Here is a 21,982-nt window from a genome sequence, read left to right on the forward strand (position 1 = left end):
TGGGGCTTGATCCCAGGACCCTGAGATCATGACCTGAGCCAGACAAAGGCTTAACCTACTGAGCCACCCAGGCGCCCTACCATCTATTTTCTAATTCTTTTGCCTCTAATAGTTCTTGTCTGATTACACTGCTTAATCCCACCAATAAAATGCTGACGATTAACAGAGATGATAAGCAGCCTAACTTTGTTACTGACCTCGGTGGGGATGCCTCTGGGGTTTCCCCACTAAGTAAACTGGATGAGTGAATGCTGGGTGACAGACAGGAGGGAGAGGGGAGGAGGCAGCATAGGATGAATGGGTAAGGGGGTAGGACGGAGGATGTCAGTTAGACAAGCCTGGAAGATCCTGTCCCAGCTGAACTGTGGCACAACTGGAGCCTTATTTAAGAACCCTGACCCGGAGGTCCCAGTCTGAGGTCCTAAGCACAGAAACTGCGTAATAATAAATTTCTGCTGTTTGAAGCTGCCAAGTCTGAGGGACACACATGACTCCTCATGCGATGAAAACATGCACAATGCCAACTGCACAGGGTTCTTGTCAAAACGGTTTAATCTCTCTCCGACCACGAGCAAACAAAGCAGATACAGCCAGCCTGTGGGTCACTGGACAGAGCAAGTGACCTGGTTGCCTCAAAACTGTACATGTCATTAAAGATTTAAGGGGTTATGGGGCTGGGCCTATTCCAGACTGAAGAAGACAAAAAGCCAGACGACCAGATGTCAAGCATTCCCTGTGATTTTTTACGTCCATGAAGGACACATGGAGACTAACTGGGAAAATCTGAGTATGAACAATATACTGTAGGTACAGACTGATAATAGTATCACATCAATACTGAACTTCCTGAATTTAACTACTATGCTGTGATTACATGAGGATTTCCTTGTTTTTAGGAGATACCGAATGCCTTGGGGTGAAGGAACATAACAAGAGCAACTTGTTCTCTATGGGGCGATACGAGCCTAACACATCAGAGAGAGAGAAACGATGACGTCACTGACGAGTCTAGGTGAAGCGCATGAGTGCCCACTGAATACTCTTTAACATCTCCTAAAAGTTTGAAAATTTTCAAAATAAAAAGTGGGAAAAAATCTTTAGGGTTACTACTCTGATTTAAATTTCGTCTGTTCATTTCCCAAGTTTACATTCAAAACTTTAAGTTACTTTCTTGCTGTTAGAAGAGCTAAAGTCAATAATGAAATACTTCACTGTAGAAGATCAACAGATCCAGCAAGTCAGGTAACAAAGGGTTAAAAGCTATTAAACAAAACCAAAATAAGTCCTATTATAAAAACTACTACAGGGCACCTGGGTGGCTCAGTCAATTAAGCCATTAAACGTGCCCACTCTTGGTTTTGGCTCAGGTTGTGATCTCAGGGCCGCGGGACTGAGCCCCTCATCAGGCACTGCACTGAGCACAGAGGCCCCTTGAGATTCCCTGTCCCTCTCCCTCTGTCCTTCCCGCCACCCCATGTGCTCACTCACAAGCTCTCGCACATGTTCTCTCTCTCCCTAAAATAAATAAATAAATCTTTAAAAAAAAAAAAAAAAAACCTACTGCTTGGAAACCCTACCAGCATGGAAACGTCTTGATCAACACTCCTGCAACAGCCTTCAGGACACAGCCTCTAGCCAACAAGCAAAACCCATCAAAAATCCCAATAAAGACTCAGCTAAAAGGTCCTAGAACACAATCCCAGAGGACAGCCCGCAGGTCTTCCTACAACTTTAATAGGAATGGTGACTGGGTTTCCCAGCCCACAGCCCTGTCACAGGACAAGTGCCTTCCCCACAAGGAGGCAGGGGAGGGTGTGTCCACAGCAGCACCCGGAGGCCTGCACAAAGAGCCCTCCAGGCAGAGGAACCTGGAGCACAGGGCGCAGTTCATCGACAAAACAGCCGGGGGGCACAGGGCCTGGAGCCTGAGCTGGGGGAAGTGGTAGGAAAAGACGTTAGGTAGCCGAAGGCCTGGGGCCACGGACAGCCTTGCCGGCCGGGCGACGCACTCACAAGGCAAAGGAAGGCTGCCTGCACAGCAGAAACACTCCATGGACACACTAGGTGCCTGAGCAGAGATCACAGAGGCCGTGGGGAAGCAGGAAGGAGAGGTGGCATGGACCCCAGCAACAGCCCCGGTGGTGGGTGTCAGATGACTCTACAGGCAGAGCCAACCCCCGTTTCCGGCCAGTCACTACAGGATGAGCTCAGAGGTTAAGTCAGAGCTCCAGGTGCGCTCACTGGGTTGAAGGCACCCAGCACCCTCCCAGTATTCAAGCCATCCCCACACCTGGAGACCAGACAAAGGTGAGGCTAGGGGTGCCTGGGGGGCTCAGTGGTTAAGTGTCCGCCTCAGCTCATGACCCTCAGGGTCCTCAGGTCATGATCCCAGGGTCCTGGAATCGAGCCCCGCATTGGGCTCCCAACTCCGCGGGAAGCCTGCTTCTCCCTCCGCCACTCCCCCTGCTCACATTCCCTCTCTCGCTGTGTCTCTCTCTGTCAAATAAATAAAATCTTTAAAAAAAAAAGGTGAGGCTGGGGTCCACACAGCACTGCCTGAGGTCACTCAGGGTAAGGACACAGAACAGGGGGACCAGGATGAGGTCCTGGAGCACTTGAGTATCTAGAGGTCAGGCTCCAGAGGAAGGTCCTGCAAACAAGACGGAAAACAGACCCAACAAGGTAGGTAAAACCATACACGTGAGGTGTTCTGGAAGTGCACTGAGGAAACCGAGCACTCCTCTTTTCTTGAGCTGTGTCAAATGATGTCAAGAGGTCTGGGAAGATGAAGGCTGAGAACTGACGGACTTTGTAACACCTAGGTTAGTGCTCAACGGGCGGGCTTGGTAGGTCCTGAAGACAGCAAAAGAATGAAGTCTGAGTCACCAGGATTTAACTTATAGAAAAGTAAACAAGCGCATGAGCACGAATACCTCGTGTTTGTAAAGCCAGGGGGACAGGATGTACAAACTGGAAAGCAGCTAGGAGTCCAGTTCCAGCCCACCTCTATGCTCAAGAGGTGTGTGGCAATGCTGGACGAAACCCCAGACCTCCCACCATGCCAGAGCCCATTACCACACTCACCCCCGAGGGCTGCAGGTGCACGCACCCTGCACCCTACCGGGCTCCAGCTCCCCGAAGCTCTGATCCACACACCGGCACCTGCACTGGACTCCACAGCTGAGTAGCCACCCGCCAGCCCCTCTCCAACTGCTGACTAATCTCTCCTAAGCCTTTGCTCCCTTATCCACAGAATGGGGGCATTCCTCCAGCCTTCCACTAAGTCCTCTTACTCTCTGACCCTTTTCTTGGAGAGTTCATCTCTCCTCCTCTCCCCTAGATTACAAGATTCTCATCCTAGATAGTCGAAAAATAAATGCAAACTCCAAACGTTCATGCTAGGGCAGCACTGCCCAATAAAAACAGAGGATGAGCCACAAGTCTAATTTTAAATTTTCCAGCAGTCAAACTAAAAAAGAGTACAAAAGGAGTAATTTTAATGAATTTTACTTAACCCGATACATACCCAAAATATTATCATTTCAACATACAATATAAAATAATTAATACTAAAAAACTACAAAGTATCTATAAACCAGTGTATATTTCACAGAGCACACTCCAGTTTGGTGTGGACACATTTCAGGTGTTCAAAAACCAAAGGAGGCTACGGCCAGCTCGTTGGGAGGCGGCAACCACTTCTCCAGTCCAATCTGCACAAGTGGAGAAGCCAGCCTTCCTCCAAGACTCCATTAGGAATCCTGAGCAAGACACCTGTGGTATCAGTCGGCAGCAGGCATGAACACACCGGAAGCTTCCTCTAACCAACCCTCTAACTAAACAGTGAAGAATTTCCTCTTCGCTGCTTCTGTAACATTTTTCTCTCTTGTAACAGCAAGTATCAAACTGTAATAGTGCGCATGGTTCTCAAAACTAGAACCAAAGAGCCTCTTAAGCAAGGCCCCATGTTTATCTTCAGGTGGCTCCAAGGTCAAAAGCTGACAAACAAAAGGCATTAAATGTCCCCAAAACAAACTAATGAAGAAACAAACCCGCCTGAATAAATGGTTCCTGTCCACATCTGGATGCCGGTGAGTTCCAAAACACTTACCCTAGGACACCACCAACTGGGGAAAAATCCATAAGCCAATTTTGATTCCTTCTCCTTTTTCATGAAGTTTTACAACATTTATAGATCACCTTAGGCCTGGGCAGGTGCCGGGTACTATGCAAGGGGTAGGAAACCAGTAAAAGTTACCGCCTGACTTGGAAGAGTTTCCAGTCTAGTCATTAGCACATTAACAAAGAAATAAAGAGTTTCCAGTCTAGTCATTAACACATTAACAAAGAAATAAAGAGTTTCCAGTCTAGTCATTAACACATTAACAAAAAAAATAACGTAGAAAGGAACCAGTAACTAAGACACAAAGTATGTGGGGCACCTGGCTGGCTCAGTAGGTAAAATACGGGTCTCTTAACCTCCAGGTCACAAGTTCAAGTCCCAGGCTGTGTGGAAAGATTACTTAACAACACACCCACACACACCCACACACAAAGTACGCGTTCTAACAAAGGACAGGGCGCTCTGGAACCCCAGGGAGCACATCTCCATCAGAGGTCAGCAAACCAGAGCCTGACTCCTGTTTCTCTACAGCCGAAAGCCGAAGATGTTTTTGTTTTTCAACTGTAAAAATCATTTGAAATTCAAATCCCAATACCCACACAAAGAGTGGCACAGAGCCTGGCTCACTTGTCCACACACGGTTTGTGGTCTGTTTCTGCTACAAGGCAGAGCTCAGCAATGACAGGCAAACGCACCTGCACCGAGTGCCATCTTTTAGCCACACTGTGACTGGGCCTATTGTCACTGTCATGACCAGTGCATACCCACCACATCAAAAGAAGAAGAAAAAAGAATATTTGGGGCTTTGATTTTTTTTAATGTTTTTAAATGTTTTAATGTTTGAAATTCACAGATTATGATGTTACAGACTCCAAAAGCAAAGCACTAAGCTTATCATGCAAAGACACCGTAACTACAGTAAAAAATGGGCATCGCAAACAAAGCACACACCCCAGATGTCACAATTCACAGGAAAGCAATAACCAGAAAAGTCAGAAAATTCTAAGAAGCTCAACAACTCCACAAATAAGATGAACTCAAAGAGATACTCACCCAGACACATTGCAATCAAACTGCTGAAAGCCAGAGGATTTTGAAAGCAACAAGAGGAAAAGCAACTTAATGACATATAAGAGAGACCCTCAATAAGATTAGGCTCTGATCTCTCATCAGAAACCACAGAGGCCAGAAGACAGTGGGATGACACACTCAAAGTGCTGAAAGAATGTCAACCAAGAATCTACACACACCAAAGTACTTTTATAAATGAAGAAGAAATTAAAGCATTTAACATGAACAAAAGAGGGACACCTGGGTGGCTCAGTGGGTTAAGCCTCTGCCTTCGGCTCAGGTCATGGTCTCAGGGTCCTGGGATCGAGCCCCGCATCAGGCTCTCTGCTCAGCAGGGAGCCTGCTTCCCCCTCTCTCTGCCTGCCTCTCTGCCTACCTGTGATCTCTCTCTCCCTCGGTCAAATAAACAAATAAAATCTTTTATAAAAAATATTTTAGCAAAAGAATTTGTCACTGGCAGACCTACTCTGTAAGAAATGTTAAAGTCCTCCAGGTAAATCTCAAACAGTATAAATGCACTTTTAGTTGTAACTATTTTCTTCTGCATGATTTTTTTTTCAAGATTTTATTTATTTGTTTGACAGAGAAGAGTGAGGGAGAGCACAAGCAGGGGGAGCAGAAGAGGCAGAGGGAGAAGCAGGCTCCCTGCTGAGCAAGGACCTCCCCACCTTGGCAGTGGGGATCTGCCCCAGGACTCTGGGATCATGACCTGAGATGAAGGCAGGTGCTTAACCAACTGAGCCACCCAGGTGCCCCTCTTCTGTATGATTTTAAAAACAACTGCATAACACAACAATTATAACTGTAAATCTGTGTGGATGGTCACACTGCATACAACAACATACAAAGATGGAACTTGTCTGACAATAACAACACAAGAAGAACAAAAGAAATGGAGCTATACAGGAACAAGTTTTTATATACTATTTTAATAAAACTGGTATTCATCCAAACTAGATTGCTACAAGTTAAAATATTAACTTTCTTTCCCCAAGGAAACAAATAAAAGTGCAGTCAAACAATGAGGGAAGTAAAATGGCACACTGGAAAATATTTAACACAAAAGAAAGTAATGGAGTAACAGGAACAAAAGACATAAGATACATAGAAAATGAACACCAAACTAACATGTAACTCCTGCCTTTTCAGTAACTGCATTAGATATAAGTGGATTAAATATTCCAATTAAAAAGCAGAGACTGATGGATAAAAAAATATATGATCCAACTACATGATGTCTGCAAGACAGACCTGAGGTTGAAAGATATGAAGAGATTAAAAGTAAAAGCTGGGAAAAGGGCTACAAAGAGAAACCACAAACCACAAGCAGAAGGGCTCCGTGGCTATCAGACCACAGGGGCTGCCAGAGCCAGAGAGGGACACTTCATTTGATGAAAGGGTCACAAGTACAGGCCGATGTAACAACTATACACACACAACTAACAATAGAACCTCAAAACACATGACGCAAACGCCGACAAAACTGAAAGTATACCCGGAGACTCCAGAAACCTACTGCCGGTAACAAACAGAATAACCAGGAGACAAGGAAGAGCGAGACGGACGCCACACCGCAGCCCGGCTCCATCTGGTGCACAGAACATGCTCTGTTCAGGCACGCAGCAAACACTCTTTGAGACAGAAAAATACCTGAGCCATATTTGTAAAACCTAACAAAATGAAGTTAAAGTATGCCCTCTGACTGTCAGGGAATTATGCTAAAAAATCAATGGAACACGAAAGCCTAGGAAATAGCTACACACTTGGAAATCAAACAGCACACTTCTAAATAATGTGTGGGTCGGGTGCCTGGCTGGCTGGCTGGCTGAGTCGGTAGAGCGCGGACACTTAATCTCAGGATCGTCAGTTGAAGCCCCACACTGGGCACAGAGCCCATTTAAAATACAAATAAATGAATAATCAATCAACCAATTTATGGGTCAAAGATATCACCAGGGAAAACAGAAAATATTCTGAACTGAAAAAAATGAAAACACAGCAAATCAAAATTTACAGGAGACAGTTGGTTTTAGTTTTCTAGGGCTGCCATAACAGAGTATCATAAATGGGTGAATTAAAACAACAGAAATCATTGCCTCAATTCTGGAAGCCGGAAGTCCAAAGTCAAGGTGCCAGTTGGGCCATAACTTCTCTACTGGCTCTAGGGAGGTCTTTCTTCCCTCTCCAGCTTCTGGAGTTTGCCGGGAAGCCTTGGTATTCCACGGCTTGTGGGAGTCACTCCAGGACATGGCTCCCCTTTCCATTTGCATCTTCACACTGTCCCCTCAGTACATGCCCATCCTCACAAAGCACTTTCCCCTCTTACGCCAGCACCAATCGCCTTGTACTAAGAGGCATCCTATTCTGGACCTCATCTGAATTTGTCTATAATGACCCCATTTCCAAATAAGGTCACATCCTGAGGTATGGAGTGAGCAGGGGACTTCAATGTATTTTGGGGGTAGGAGGGGTCACATATCAACCATAACGCGGCTTAAAAAGTGCTTTGAGGGAAATGTATACCTCAGACTCCTATATCAGAAAAGAACTCAAACCAAGACCCTAAGCTTCCACCTTAAGAAACTAGGAAAAAGGCAAATTAAACCCAAAGCAAGCATAAGAAAGTAAATAAAGATTACAGTGAAAATAAATGAACAGAAAATTAAAAAACAATAAAGAATATCAACAAAATGAAGTTATTTCTTTGAAACTTCAACATAACTCACAAACCTCTGGTTAAACTGACCAAGAAAAACAGAAGACCCAAATTACTAACCAGGACTGAAAGAGAGACTATCACTACCCACCCTCTAAAAAGAGAGAGAATTATACGGGAACACTCTAAGCAACTGTGTGTCAACCAAGGAGAGGAAATAAACAAATTCCTAGAAAGACATAAAACATCAAAAGTGACTTAAAAATAGAAACCCTGAATACCTAAAAGGAGTGAGGAAATTAATGGTGAAAAAAACTTCCAACAGAGAAAAGCCCAGACCCAAACTCCTTCAGAGTGAATTCTACCAAACATCTAAAGAACAAGTAACACCAATCCTTCACAAACACTTCCCAAAAAAATAGAATATACTTCCCAACTCATGAAGCCAGTATCACTCTCACACCAAACACTCAAAGACGTCAACAAAAAAAGAAAACCACAGACCAATAATATCCTTCATGAATACAGGTGCAAAAGTCCTCAACAAAATACTACCAAACCAAATGCAGCAAGACGTAAGAAGAGTTAGAGATCATGACAAAGTGGATTTACTGCAGAAACACTGAAAAATCAATGCAATACACCATATTAATAGAATAAAGAATAAAGCCATATGCTCATCACAACAAATGCACAAGCACTTAAAACTCAATACCCTTTTCCGGTTAAAACCAAAACCAGGGGCATCTGGGTGGCTCAGTGGATTAAAGCCTCTGCCTTTGGCTCAGGTCAGGATCTCGTGACCCTGGGATGGACCCCAGAGTCAGGCTCTCTGCTCAGCAGGGAGCTTGCTTCTCCCTCTCTCTCTGCCTGCCTCTCTGTCTACTTGTAATCTCTCTCTCTCTGTCAAATAAACAAATAAAATCTTTAAAAAACAAACAAACAAAACTGGGAATAGAAGGTAAGTTCTTCAACCTGATGAAAGGCATCTACAAAAAACCCAAGGCTAACATCACACTTGATGATGAAAGACGAAAAGCTTTTTCCTAAACACAGGAACGAGACAGAGACGGCTGCTCTCACCACTTCTATTCAACGTATTACTGGAGGTTCTAGTTAGAGCAACTGGGCAGGGAAAAGAACTAAGAGGCACCCAGATTTGAAAGGAAGAAGTAAAATTCTTATATGTCTATTCTCGGATGACATGATCTGTATGGTTGAAACTTGAACAGTGCAGAAGGTCAGGGTACCGACCCCCACGCAGCCAAAAACCCAGGTATAACTTCGGACTCCCCAGAAACTGAACTAAGAGCCTTCTGTTGACCAGAAGCCCTAGCGATAATATAAACAGTGAATTGACACGTTCAGTATATCATATACTGTATTCCTACAACAACATACACCAGAGAAGAGTGTTAAGAAAATCTTAAAGAAGATACTTCAGAGCACTTACTGTGCTGTGTTTATCAGAAACAATCTGCATGTAAGTGGACATGCACAGTTCAAACCCACGTTGTTCAAGAGTCAATTGCACACACGTACGTTTTTCTACATATGTGACGAACATTACTAAAGTTCCCCCGGAAACTGTATTTATGTTCCGGTTACATGTATTACTGAATCTGTTTAAGGTGAAGACAGATACCAGGGAACCATAATGGCAGATTCTAGCAGCTTCTGTAAGGAAAGGAGAACAGATGGGCAGATGAGCCAGAAGTGGGAGAACATCTGACCTTCCACCAGCCCATAACACAGCTGGCATCGTTTTTCACTCTAGCACTCACGGAGCTCACCAAACACTGGCGAAGGACAAGGGTGCACAACCAACCAAGACTCTCCAAGCCTACGTGCCAGCCTTAGAATCTGATGGGGAGAAGACCTCGACTCCAAAGACAGAATCAGTTTGACTACCAGCCTAGCAAACACTGTCCAAACTACACAAGACAGAGAACCCTCTAGGCCTTTCACTGGGTGTCAGATGCTTTCCGTGTAATACCAAGACTCACTTCTTCCTTTGAAACTAATGTAATATTGTGTGTCAAATATACTTCAATTAAAAAAAACATCTATCTCTCCTTTCCCATAAGTTTGTACTTCATGGAAACCAAGCAATTTTTTTTTTAAATATTCCAGATAATAAATGAAGAAAGTCTGCCATTTTGCAGTTAATGATTGTGAGCAATAAACAGCAATGATTTTATAACTGTTAACGTCAAAAAGCAAGATGACCAGACTTATTTAAAAAAAAAAAAAAAAAGCAAACCTCAGTACTAGTTACAAGGTATTCTGGCTAAAAAAAAAGTTTTTAAAAGGCAAACCTACATCTGATGCAGCCTCTAACCCTGGGCTGTCCAACTGAAAGATAATGTAAGCCACAAGCATGAGCCAGTTCTGTAATTTTCAATTTTCTAGTAATCACATTTTTTTAAAAGATTTTATTTATTTATTTGATAGGCAGAGATCACAAGTAGGCTGAAAGGCAGGCAGAGAGAGGGGAGGAAGCAGGCTCCTCTCTGAACAGAGAGCCCGATGCGGGGCTCCATCCCAGAACCCTCGGATCATGACCTGAGCCAAAGGCAGAGGCCTCAACCCACTGAGCCACCCAGGCGCCCCTAGTAATCACATTTTAAAAAAGAAATCAGAAGCACAAATTAGGGGCAGCTGGGTGGCTCAGAGGGTGAAGCCTCTGCCTTTGGCTCAGGTCATGATCTCAGGGTCCTGGGATCAAGCCCCGAATCAGGCTCCCTACTCAGCAGGGAGCCTGCTACCAGCCCCCACCCCCCCCTCCCTGCCTCTCTGCCTGCATGTGATCTCTGTCAAATAAATAAATAAAATCTTAAAAAAAAAAAAGGCACAAATTACTTTCAGTATTATTTAACCCAATATATCCAAAATATGTATTTCAACACGTAATCAGTATTTTTTGTATTAATGTGATACTTTACATTCTCTTTTTCACACTAAGTTTTCAAAATCCTGTGTGTATTTTGTACTTACAGCACATCTCAATTCACACTAACCATGTTTCAACTGCTCAAGAGCAGCATGATGACTAGCACAATGGAAAGCGGCAGTTCTGGATCTTAAATATTAATACAGTAAATATAGAGAACAGAGGAGCATGTTCATATAGCAATGCAATCAGCAAAATCAAGATTATGGAAAGCCTGGGGACAAATGAACCATCATCTTCAAAGAAAAATAAATGACAATTGATATATTGAGATTTGAGAGAAATCAAGGACAATGAATAGATCATACTTGTTCCTAATTTGAAATGAATAAGAAATAAGAACAGGGCGCCTGGGTGGCTCAGTGGGTTAAGCCACTGCCTTCGGCTCGGGTCATGATCTCAGGGTCCTGGGATTGAGCCCCACATCGGGCTCTCTGCTCAGCGGGGAGCCTGCTTCTCTCTCTCTCTCTGCCTGCCTCTCTATTTGTGATCTCTCTCTGTCAAATAAACAAAATCTTAAAAAAAAAAAAAAAAAAAGAAATATGAACAGTAATTACGTATTTACTGACCGAAATATTTGTGTGAACTGAAATACAGACTCAGTGATGGCGTGGGGACTGTCCCTGGAGGGGGACTGCTGGTGCAGGGAGACAGGTGTGAGGGGTTCACTCTTCCACCATAAATCTACTTCTAAACAGGCCTGAAAAGTTCCATAATAAGAAGTCTGTAGTATCTACGTATGTCCTTGCCAGTACGGGGCTCCATAACGGCACCGGTGACCTGCCAGAGGGCTGAGTGCCAGGGAACAAAGGGGAGGGCCGTTTCACTTTATACTTTTTTTTTTTTTTTAATTTTGAGTCATGTATCTGTCTTACCTACTCAAAAAATTAAATTTACACATACATATACTTTGGTTCCATTCACTGGCCTCTGCAACTCCACCATGTCAGCAGGCCCAGGCCTACCCACTGGTCCGCTGCTTCCTCTCTAGCCTTCCTTCAATCCACTCTCCACACAGCCGCCAGAGTCGTCTTTCTAAAATAGCTTTCTGCGCCTAAAATCCTTCAATGACTGTCTACAGTGCTTCGGAAACCACCAACTCGTTACCAAGGCAACGAGACCCTATATGACCCGGCCCTGCCTCGCCAGCCTCCCCTCGCGCCACTTGCCCCTTCTGCCCGAGTATTCCACCCTGTATCAAAGGGTACAGACGCACCCAATTCATGACTGAGGAAACTGGGCCGTCTCCACACAACACACCGTGTGGCTCTGAAACCTGTGAAAGGTGCGGACGCACAGGAGCTCACCCCGAAAGAGGAGAGCGCAAACAGCCCAACCCAACCCTGCTACTTGAAGGAGGAACACGCGCATTCATAGGGTCAGAAACAAACAGATGAAGATACTTGGCATTCTTCAGGTTCCAATTTTCTGAATGTGTTAAAAACTCCTTTTTTTTTTTTAAATAAAGAAATGTATGCATCGAACCTCACTGTTCCAATTCACGCCTGACCTCCTGTAAGACCTGGACTAGCCCATGGTCCTCAAGCAGCCTTTCCAATCCCAGGGGCGGCTGCCGCGGTGAGTGCCAGAGCACCGGCCCTTCCCTGCTCGGGAATACTTGCTCTACTACATTTTTACATTTTGTGAAATGAGGCAACGATCTCAAAACGTGCCTGTCCTGTCACAGTATGCGGACGAGCACTTCACAAACAGAAGGTGCCCAAGAAAGGCTTACAGACCGCGGGAAAGGGCATTTTAAATACACTCTGATCGGAACTTCCAAACAAGCCTACTGAAAGTGGGCTGCAAAAAGCAGTCCAGAAACTCTTCTACGCGCAATCCCAACTGACAGGGATGCAACTGGGAAAGTGACCTCTCCTCTCGGAAGACACCATTTCAAAGGAAAAGCCACCTTCAAAGAGCTGTTTTTCAAAATGCAAAACCTGTGAAGGGATTTTTTTTTTTTAAATAACTGAAAATACTAGGAAGTTAAATAAAAGCAGAACAGTAAACAGGAGGACTTCTCAAAACCTGGAATGGACACTTTCTGTACCACACCTACAGCAGGCCAGAGGGACTGGGCTCCAACGGTTACTCCCTACATGACCGGCTGAGTCAAATCTCACTGCCCACTTACTATACGATAAAAGCTCCCATCAAACACGGTTAAGTCCAATGAAATGCCAAACATGAAGTTCCTAAAGAAAAGATCCCAAAACAAGGCTCTTATTAGTTCAATTATTTTTAAAGACAAATTTAATAAAATGTGGTCAAACAAAACAAAACTGTTTTGGTTTTCTGTTTGGTTGTGGGGTTTTTTTTTTTTTTTAAAGATTTTATTTGACAAAGAGAGCGAGAGAGGGAACATGAGCAGGGGGAGTGGGAGAGGGAGACGGACGTAGGCTCTCCGCTGAGCAGGGAGACTGATGTGGGGCTCAAGCCCAGGACCCTGGGATCATGACCCTAGCTTAATGCAGACACTTAACGACTGAGCCACCCAGGCGCCCCTACAAAACTGATCTGTAACAGGACTGGAGCCAGAAGCAGGAAACAAGGACTGAAGCCCCCTCTGGCAGTGATCACACGAGAGATCTCTAACAACAGGCTACCCAAGGTGTCCTTCTGAGCATTAGGGTCAAGATACATTCGGTGCTCTTGTTTATCTTTATTATGATCCAGAACTTTCCCCAGTAATGAGTCCAGAAACACAAACCACACAGATCCTGAGAGGGGCAGCCCTTTCCACAAGGGAGCTGTGCTTTTGGTGTGGGGGAAAACTCACTTCTCAAAATTTACAGTAAATGTTTCTGATTTCTACATGGCAGAACACTTTCCACCCCACTCCCTTATTAAAAATCAACCAAAGACAGGAACAGAAAAGAGACACATGAACTCCACCTAAGACACATCTGAAACCCTACACGGAACAGGAACCGGGCGCTAGAGGACAGCTAAATCACCGCACAGGGCAGAGGAAGAGGAACCTAGCGGAGGCCACTGCCGAGAAGCTGACTGGCCCCAAAGAGCCCTGGGAGGCTCAGAGATGGGGGAGATGTGCGGAGCTAACAAGGAGTGTGGGTGTGAAAGCCCACCTGGAGGGCGCTGGACTCTCAGCCCACAGGCCCACAGGCCCACCTACACACTCAGACAAGCACTCTCAGGTACTTGCAGAGACCAGAGGGCTGGCTCTCTAAGTCCTCTACCAGAAGTGTGCCACTTGGGGACCGTGGGCACAAAGAACAGGAATAAGCTCCACAGCTGAAAGCAGGGACATTAGGTCAAGGCTATGTCCTGAGCCACGGGAAGACCCCTCCTCCCACCCTTTAGCCCAGCTCCAGAATAGCCATCTTAACGCCAACACAGCAAGAGACTAACGGAGCCTTCTCGGAGGAAGCCAAACGGGGGGGACAGGATCACGTGAAGGGGAACCAACAAAAGTCCGTCATCACCACCACCAAAGCCACAAGTGAATAAGCACCAAACACTTAGCTTTCCATTTTTAGCACTTCATTCTTTTTTTTTTTTTTTTAAGATTTTATTTATTTATTTGGCAGACAGAGATCACAAGCAGGCAGAGGCAGGCAGAGAGAGAGGAGGAAGCAGACTCCCTGCTGAGCAGAGAGCCCGATGCGGGACTCGATCCCAGGATCCTGAGACCATGACCTGAGAAGGCAGAGGCTTCACCCTCTGAGCCCCCCAGGCGCCCCTTTAGCACTTTATTCTTAAAGATAAATAACCAAGGACCACCATACACTGGAAGAAGCTTTGCAAAAAGAAAGAAAAAGATCAAAAATGAAGCAGCAGGGACGCCTGAGTGGCTCAGTGGGTTGAGCCACTGCCTTCGGCTCAGGTCATGATGCCAGGGTTCTGGGATCGAGTCCCGAATTGGGCTCCTTTCTCAGCGGGGAGCCTGATTCTCTCTCTGCCTCTGCCTGCCACTCTGCCTGCTTGTGATCTCTCTCTCTCTCTCTCTCACAAATGAATAAACAAATCTTTTTAAAAAAAAAAAATGCAGCAGCAAAGAGGAATGCAGGCCAAACAGAAAAATTCTGAAAAACAGTAATTTTAATTTTTTCTTTTTTTTAAGTAGGCCACAGGCCTAGTGTGGAGCCCAGTGTGGGGCTTGAACTCACCACCCTGAGATTAAGACCTGAGTCCAGATCAAGAGTCAAACACTGGGCGCCTGTGTGGCTCAGTAGGTTAAGCCTCTGCCTTCAGCCCAGGTCATGATCTCAGGGTCCAGGGATCGAGCCTCACACTGGGCTCCCTGGTCAGCAGGGCGTCTGCTTCATCCTGGCCCTCAGCCTCTCCCTGCTTGTGTGCCTTCTCAAATAAATAAACAAAATCTAAAAAAAAAAAAAGTCAGATGCTTAACCGACTGAAGCATCCAGGTACCCCATAAAATCGGAGACCTTTTTTGAACTTTTAACTGTGTTTTAGGGGCATCTGGGTGGCTCAGTTGTTAAGTGTCTGCTTAGGCTCAGGTCATGATCCCAGAGTTCTGGGATCAAGCCCCGAATCGGGCTCCCTGCTCAGCAGAAAGCCGGCCTCTCCATCTCCCACTCCCACTGCTGTACTCCCTCTCTCGCTCTCTCTGTCAAATAAATAAAATCTTCCAAAAAGAAAAGTTTTAACTGTATTTTAAGAAATTTAACTGAAATTGGGGCGCCTAGGTGGCTCAGTGGGTTAAGCCTCTGCCTTTGGCTCAGGTCATGATCTCAGGGTCCTGGGATCGAGCCCCGCATCAGGCTCTCTGCTCAGCAGGGAGCCTGCTTCCGCCCTCCTCTGCTTGCCTCTCTGCCTACCTGTGATCTCTGTCTGTCAAATAAATAATAACATCTTTAAAAAGAAAACTTAACTGAAATTGAGCAGACACTGTATACATTAAACAAGAATAGGAGGCATTAAAAAAGGAAGAGAGAATAAAGAACACGAAAATACAAAAAGAAAAATTAAAAATTCAGTGAAAGAACACTCAAAAATGCTCCCAAAAAGTAGAACAAAATGATTAAGACACAACCCGATGAAAAGCTTTTAAAAATTAGAATACTGGGGTGTCTGAGTGGCTCAGTAGGTTAAGTGTCCAACTCTTGGTTTCAGCTCAGGTCATGATCTCAGGATTGAACTCTGCAGAGTCTGCTTGAGATTCTCTCTCTCCTTCTGCCTGTGCCCCTCCCCCTGCTCAAGTGTACTCTCTCCCTCCCCGCTCTAAATAAATAAATGCTTTAAAAAAATAAATTAAAAATAAAAATTAGAATATTTAGTACAGGAAGTACAATATTCAACCGAAATAGTAGAAAATAAACTATCTCAAATATATTATACAAAATATCCTACCAACAAAAGGGCCTCAATCTCCAGATTTCAGGCTACTTAATATCCTGCATGATAAATGAAAGAAGGCTACCATTACGACACATCATAAAAATTAGGCAAATCATGGATGCAATGATCCTAAAAATTTGGTGAGGGAATAATGGCTAAAAGGATTGAAAATCAAACTGGACTTCTCAACAGCAACAATGAAAACTAGAAGACATGGGAGCAATAACTTAAAAATTACTTCCAACCTGGAATGACAAGCCCAGCCAAACGTAATCGTTCAGTGTGGTGGTAAAGTAAGTACATTCTCAGACATGCAAACCCCAGAAGTCTGTCTCCCAAAAAGCTACCGGTAAGCTATTAGAAAATGTGTTCCACCACCACAAGTGAGTACACAGACAGAGGGAAGCCATTAGATGCATGGAAAGGGGTTCATCACCAGAGAATGATGGGGACAATTTCCAGGATACCCATGTGCTCCAAGTCAAGAGAACAAGCGCGTCCTGACTTGGGGCGAGCGACTCAGGAGCACTGAAGAGGGAAATGGTGAGGTGACAGGGCTAAATGGAGGAAACTGAAATTAGCACTTCACAAAACAGAAAGTGCAACAACGGTATTCTGAGGTTCAAAGGAAACCAGGCAAATGAAAAACGAGGCCGTCATTAACTGCAGGAAAGAAAAGAGGCTGTGCAAAAAAAGAAACGGAGGGCGCCTAGCTGGCTCAGGTGGTAGAGCCTGTGACTCTGATCTCAGGGTTGTGAGTTCGAGCCTCCCATCGGGTGTAGAGATTACTTAAAAATATAATCTTAAGGGGTAGGTGGTGGCTCAGTTGGTTCAGCATTCCGCTCTTGGTTCTGGCTCGGGTCGTGATCTCAGGGTAACGGGATCAAGCTCTGAGTTGGGCTCTGGGCTCTGCACAGAGTCTGCTTAAGATTTTCTCCCTCCCTCTCTGCCCATCCCTCTGCTCACATGCTCTCTCTAAGATAAATAAAATCTTTTTTAAAAAATAAAATCTTAAAAATAAAAGGAAAAAATAAAGGTGATTATAGTTTACCACCTGGCTCAGCATGGCACAATAATGATCTGAACAGACTGAAGATTTTGGATATGAATAGAACCAAAACTGTGAGTGTTCTAGATAACAGAGTATGAGAGAACTCAAGTTATCATCTATCATTAGCAGAAGCAAACAAATAAGCCCTAAAGTTGATGAGTGAAGACACGGCAACCCACGCATATTATTTAAGTACACAAAGTAAACGTCAGAGAGTGTCAAGTGGCTGTTGCCCCTCTAGAAAGTAAAAAGGAAGAGAACAGACTTTTTTTTTTTTTAAGATTTTATTTATTTGACAGAGATCACAAGTAGGCAGAGGGGCAGGCAGAGAGAGAGAGGAGGAAGCAGGCTCCCTGCTGAACACAGAGCCCAATGTGGCGCCGCGAGGATGGCCTTTCTAAAGGTCTTTTAGAGCTATGTGACTTTTGGGGTGCCTGGGTGGCTCAATCATTGAGCACCTGCCTTCAGCTCAGGTCATGATCGCAGGGTCCTGGGATGGAGCCCCACATCAGGCTCCCTGCTAGGCGGGAAGCCTGCTTCTCCCTCTCCCCCTCCCCTTGCTTGTGTTCCCTCTCTCCCTATCTCTCTCAGTCAAATAAACAAATATAATCTTCAAAATGAGAAAAAAAGAAAAAAAGATTCTCTCTCCTTCCAATTCTGCCCCTCTACCCCCTTACCCTGTTCCCTCTCTCTCGCTCTCAAAAAAAAACAAAAACAAGAACAAAAACTATTTGACTTTTTTTTTTTTTAACTTTCTTCAGTTTTGTTGTGCTTGGTTTTTTTGGGGGGGCGGGGGGTGTCTAGGTAGGCTCCACACCCAATGTGGAGCTTGAACTCACCAGCCTCAGATCAAAAGTCTTGCCCAATGAGACAGCCAAGCACCCAGCACTATTTGACCTTTTAAGGGAGGTCCTTGGCACATAATAACAAAAAATAAGTTTTAAGAAAGAGATAACAAAGTTGCCACCCTTCTAGAAGAGCAAGCAATCAGCCCAGGAAAGCCCTCTTGCTAAAAGGTCATATTTTGCTGGGTCAAAAACCTTAAGTCAAGTACCTTACCCCATGCTCTGGTCCTGGGCAATCCTGAAGAGATAGATATTAAACCTCAGGAGCCCCCACTTACTAATCCACAAAATGGGAGCAGGAGATATATCCCAGTAGCTTATTAGTTCTCTTTAGTGTGAAAAAGTGGTGACTCTCTTTCTAGGTCAAGGAAAAGAAAAAAGAATAAACATGCAATTCGGTAAGTTTCAAGTGTTCACCCTGCTGACTTAGTCGTGGGGCAATCACTGAACCCTGCTCCGGTGTAAGCACTTCCCAGATTTCATGGCAAGAGACGACCCCATGCCTATCCACTGCCCAGGAGGCCCCTTACCCTATCATGCACCTCCACAGGAAACACTTAAGATCCTGAATCTAAACCCAGAGCGCTTACGAAGTGAAAACGACCGCCACAGACACGGCACATGTCCAGGGAGCTAAACTGCCTGCATCCATCTTCCCCAGCACCAGCTCTGAGACCCTGGGGTGCGCGGTCCCTGTGTCCTCATCTGCAAGCGGGAACAGCGCCGGACCTACCTCAGAAGACCGCTGTCAGGCTTTCCTGAGTGAACGCGCGCAAAGCACTACAACAGACTGGACACCGCGAGAGGCTGGGTAGACGCAGGCTGTCATCACCATCAGCGGCGCTCAGGGAGGCCTCTCTTCCAGGCTGGCTGCGGAATGAGAGCCGTGGCGGGGTCATCGGCTCACCGGCTATTTATGAAAAACCTACTACGTGCCAGACACCCGACAAGTGCCGGTCCCGCCACCGGCTCTGCTCCGGCCGTGCCCTCCTCGCCGGCGGCGCAGAACAGAACAGCACCTGCTGCACAGAGCGGAGAAGGGTGCGGGAGACAAGTCCCCTAAAGCAGTTCAGAGCCTGAGCCGCAGCGACGGCTCGGGAAACACCCGTCCTCGCGGCGCGCCCTCTCTCCGCGACCTGCAGGGGACTTCTCGTGCCGCCTCGCTCCCCGACTCCCCCGGAGCCTCACACGCTCCCGGAGCGCGGACAAGCTCCCGCAGTGCCCCGGCTCCGCACTGGAAAATGCCCCGCGCCCTCCCAGCTTACTCCTCACCAACAGTCCCGAAGACACCGGGGAAAGCGCCGCGACACGGAGAGCACCGACCACCGGGACCAAACGCACAGCCAGCCGTGTGCCCGGCTCCTGCCCGGCGCCTCGCCGCGCCTCGGCTCTCCGCAGCGGCCCCGCGCCGCGGACCGCACGCCGAGCACTCGCAGGACAGCTCCGGGGGCATCGCCTCCTTCCACTCGGGTCCCCGGCCCGCCCGACGCCCGCCCCGCCTGGGCTCGCGCCTCCCGCGCGCCGCTCCCCGCGGCGCCACAGCGGCCCGTCGCACGGAGTTGGGGTGCGGCGCCGCCGCCAGCAGGGAAGCACACGGGCCCCGGCATGGGCACCGCGCGAGCGAGGCCGCGGGAACTTTTCGGGTCCGGAGCCCGGCCGCGCCGTCGGCCCGGCGCGCCCGCGCGGGTGACAGGCGCCGGGGCCGGGCGGCATTGTCTGCGAGCGGCGCGCCGGCCGGCCAACTTTTCGGGAGCGCCGGTGCCACCCGCTTCGGCACAAAGTGAAAGGTCAGCGGGCGCAGGAGCGGCGCCGGGAGCGCACGGCCTCGCCTCGGCTCGCGCCGCGAAGTTGGCCGGCTCGCCCCACTTTCCCTTTTGTCCTCCGCCCCTTCCGCGGGGCTCCCGGCCGAGGCCCCGGGCGCGCGGGGGCGGGCGGGCGGACGCGCCCGGCCTGCCCTCTCCCCGCGCCGCGCCCGCCGCCCCCCGCCCGCCCGCCGCCCCCCGCCCGCCCGCCGCACAAAGCGCGCCCCGCGCGGCGCGGCCCGGACGCCGGCGGCCTCGGCCCGGCCTCGGCCTGAGGCGCGGCGACGGCGGCGGCGGCGGGGAGGCGCGGGCCCGCCCGGTCCCCTCCGTCTCGGCGCCCCCGCCCGCGCCCGCACGCCCGGGCTGCCCGCCGGCTCCGCACCCCCCGGCTCCACGCCCGCCGCCCCCGCCGCCGGCCCGCCGTCCCGCTCCTCACCTCGGCATCGGCGGCGGCCATGGCCCGGGCCCGCAGCGTGGCCCCGCCCCTCCCGCGCGCCATCGCCCCGCCCGCGCCTCGCGGCTCAGGGCGGGGCGGGGCTGGCCGCGCGCGTCTGCGCCTGCGCCCGCGCCCGCGCCTGCGCACGACGGCGCGGCGTGCGGCGTCCCCGGCGCGAGCCTGCGCCGGCCGGAACCGGGGCGCGCTGGCCGGGCGGGGGGCGGGGCTGGGCGCAGCGGCCTTCCGGAGGCGTCGCGGCGGCTGGGCGTCCTTCTCTCCTTGTCACCGATATCTTTTCCTTCTACGTGGGCATTCGGGTGGGCTGGCGGGGGTGGAGAAGGACCCCTGACCTCTAACCCCGGACACACTTCTCCTCGTGGGCCTTCGCGGAAGGCGGGTCCTGACTCGCGTCCCAGGGCGGTGCCCGGGCTCGGGGGTGCTCCCGGCTGGCGGGCAGGGGCTGGCTGTGAGGAGTGCCGCCCTGGAGGGGGCTTCTGGGCGTACCCGTGGTCGGGGTGCCGCCGCCGGGGCGTCGTACCGACCGACAGCCGGCCCGGCCGGGGAGCGGAATGTGCCGGCGGCGGGGGACGTCTCGAGGAGGAGGGTCGCCTCTGCGGGGGCCCCGATGAGGGGAGGAGCCTTGGTTAGGGTCGCGTCCCCGCGCGGGTGTGCTCTGGCGGGGGCGGTCCCGCCTCGGGAGGGGGTCCCGGGAGGAGGGCGCACCCTGGACGGGGACCGTCTTCTGCGCGGGGAGGCCTGGGCGGGGTCTGTCCCCAGCAGGATCGTCCCCACTGGTGGCGAGATGCTCCGCTGAGGAGGTGCGCCCCGTCCGGGCGGCCGCCCGGGGCCAGCCCGCGTCTGCGAATCGGCGCCTGCCCGCCGCTCCCTAGGCCAGGCCTGCTTTGACCACCTTCGGGAGTGCAGAAGGGCAGACTGGAGTTGGGGTTCGCGGCGGGAACTGAGGAGGCCCGAGTCGAAGGCTGCTCCGCCTCCGCCTGGCTCGGGATGCGCACAGTCGCGGGTCTCCAGGAGAAGGGGGGCGTGGGCCGCGCACACAGGTGCGGAGCAGGAAGGGGACGGACGCAAGTCCCTCGGGAATCTTCCCGGCCTCCCTGGGACCGCCGGAGTCCGCTCCGCACAGGCTCGGGGACCCACCCCGGGCCTCCTGACGGCGAGCTCAAGTCCAGGCCTGCAAGCCCCGCCGGACGGGCCTCCACCCGTGTGCCCCACCCCCGGCACCATCCTCCCCGTCCGCTCTCCTGCCTGGGGCCCTAGTCTGTCCCGTCCCCAAAACGCTTTTGCCCTCCGGGGCCTCAAACACCCCCCGCGCCAGGGAAGCCTTCCCTCACCGCCCTCCCAGGACTGCGCCCCGCGGCCTCCTTGCTCTGACTCCACCGCCGTCTTGTCTTTCCCTCTGGGAGTCGAGACGGGGATTTGTATCTCGTGTGCCCCAGTGCCTGTGACAGCGCCGGGATGAAGGGGACAAATCCTTGTCGAGTGAATAAATCATTTGTGGAGGAAAAGTGCTTCACCAGGCAAATACCAACTGTAAGGGAGCGTGTCCCAAGCGGGAGAAGCTGGCATTTTACGCTGTCTGCGCAGCCCACCCTGTCCTTGTGTCCATCACTCACGTCAAGGGCTGTTTTTGACACTTGCCTGTGAACTGTGTAACCATCGGGTCAGTCCTGAGACGTGGGCTGAGAGGACAGACGAAGCAGCG

The 21,982-nt window shown here is 49.2% G+C and overlaps 1 protein-coding gene across 6 annotated transcripts in view; it reads right to left on the reverse strand.

Moving 5' to 3' along the window:
• EHMT1 (euchromatic histone lysine methyltransferase 1) overlaps positions 1 to 20,334 on the reverse strand; it is a 137,124-nt gene extending 116,790 nt beyond the window's left edge. For 4 of the 6 annotated variants that reach the window (XR_004277576.1, XM_032308389.1, XM_032308388.1 and 1 more), the window contains exon 1: positions 20,263 to 20,334. Coding sequence is in view for 4 of the 6 variants with exons in the window: in XM_032308389.1 (XP_032164280.1) it covers positions 20,263 to 20,325 (63 nt within the window). In the remaining 2 variants the exon portion in view is untranslated. The remainder of the gene's footprint in view (positions 1 to 20,262) is intronic. The other 2 variants (XM_032308391.1, XM_032308393.1) reach the window with 2 other exon arrangements.
• Positions 20,335 to 21,982: the final 1,648 nt, after the last annotated feature.

This window comes from Mustela erminea, chromosome 12 (assembly GCF_009829155.1).
Source record: "Mustela erminea isolate mMusErm1 chromosome 12, mMusErm1.Pri, whole genome shotgun sequence".
Classification (NCBI taxonomy): Eukaryota; Metazoa; Chordata; class Mammalia; order Carnivora; family Mustelidae; genus Mustela; species Mustela erminea.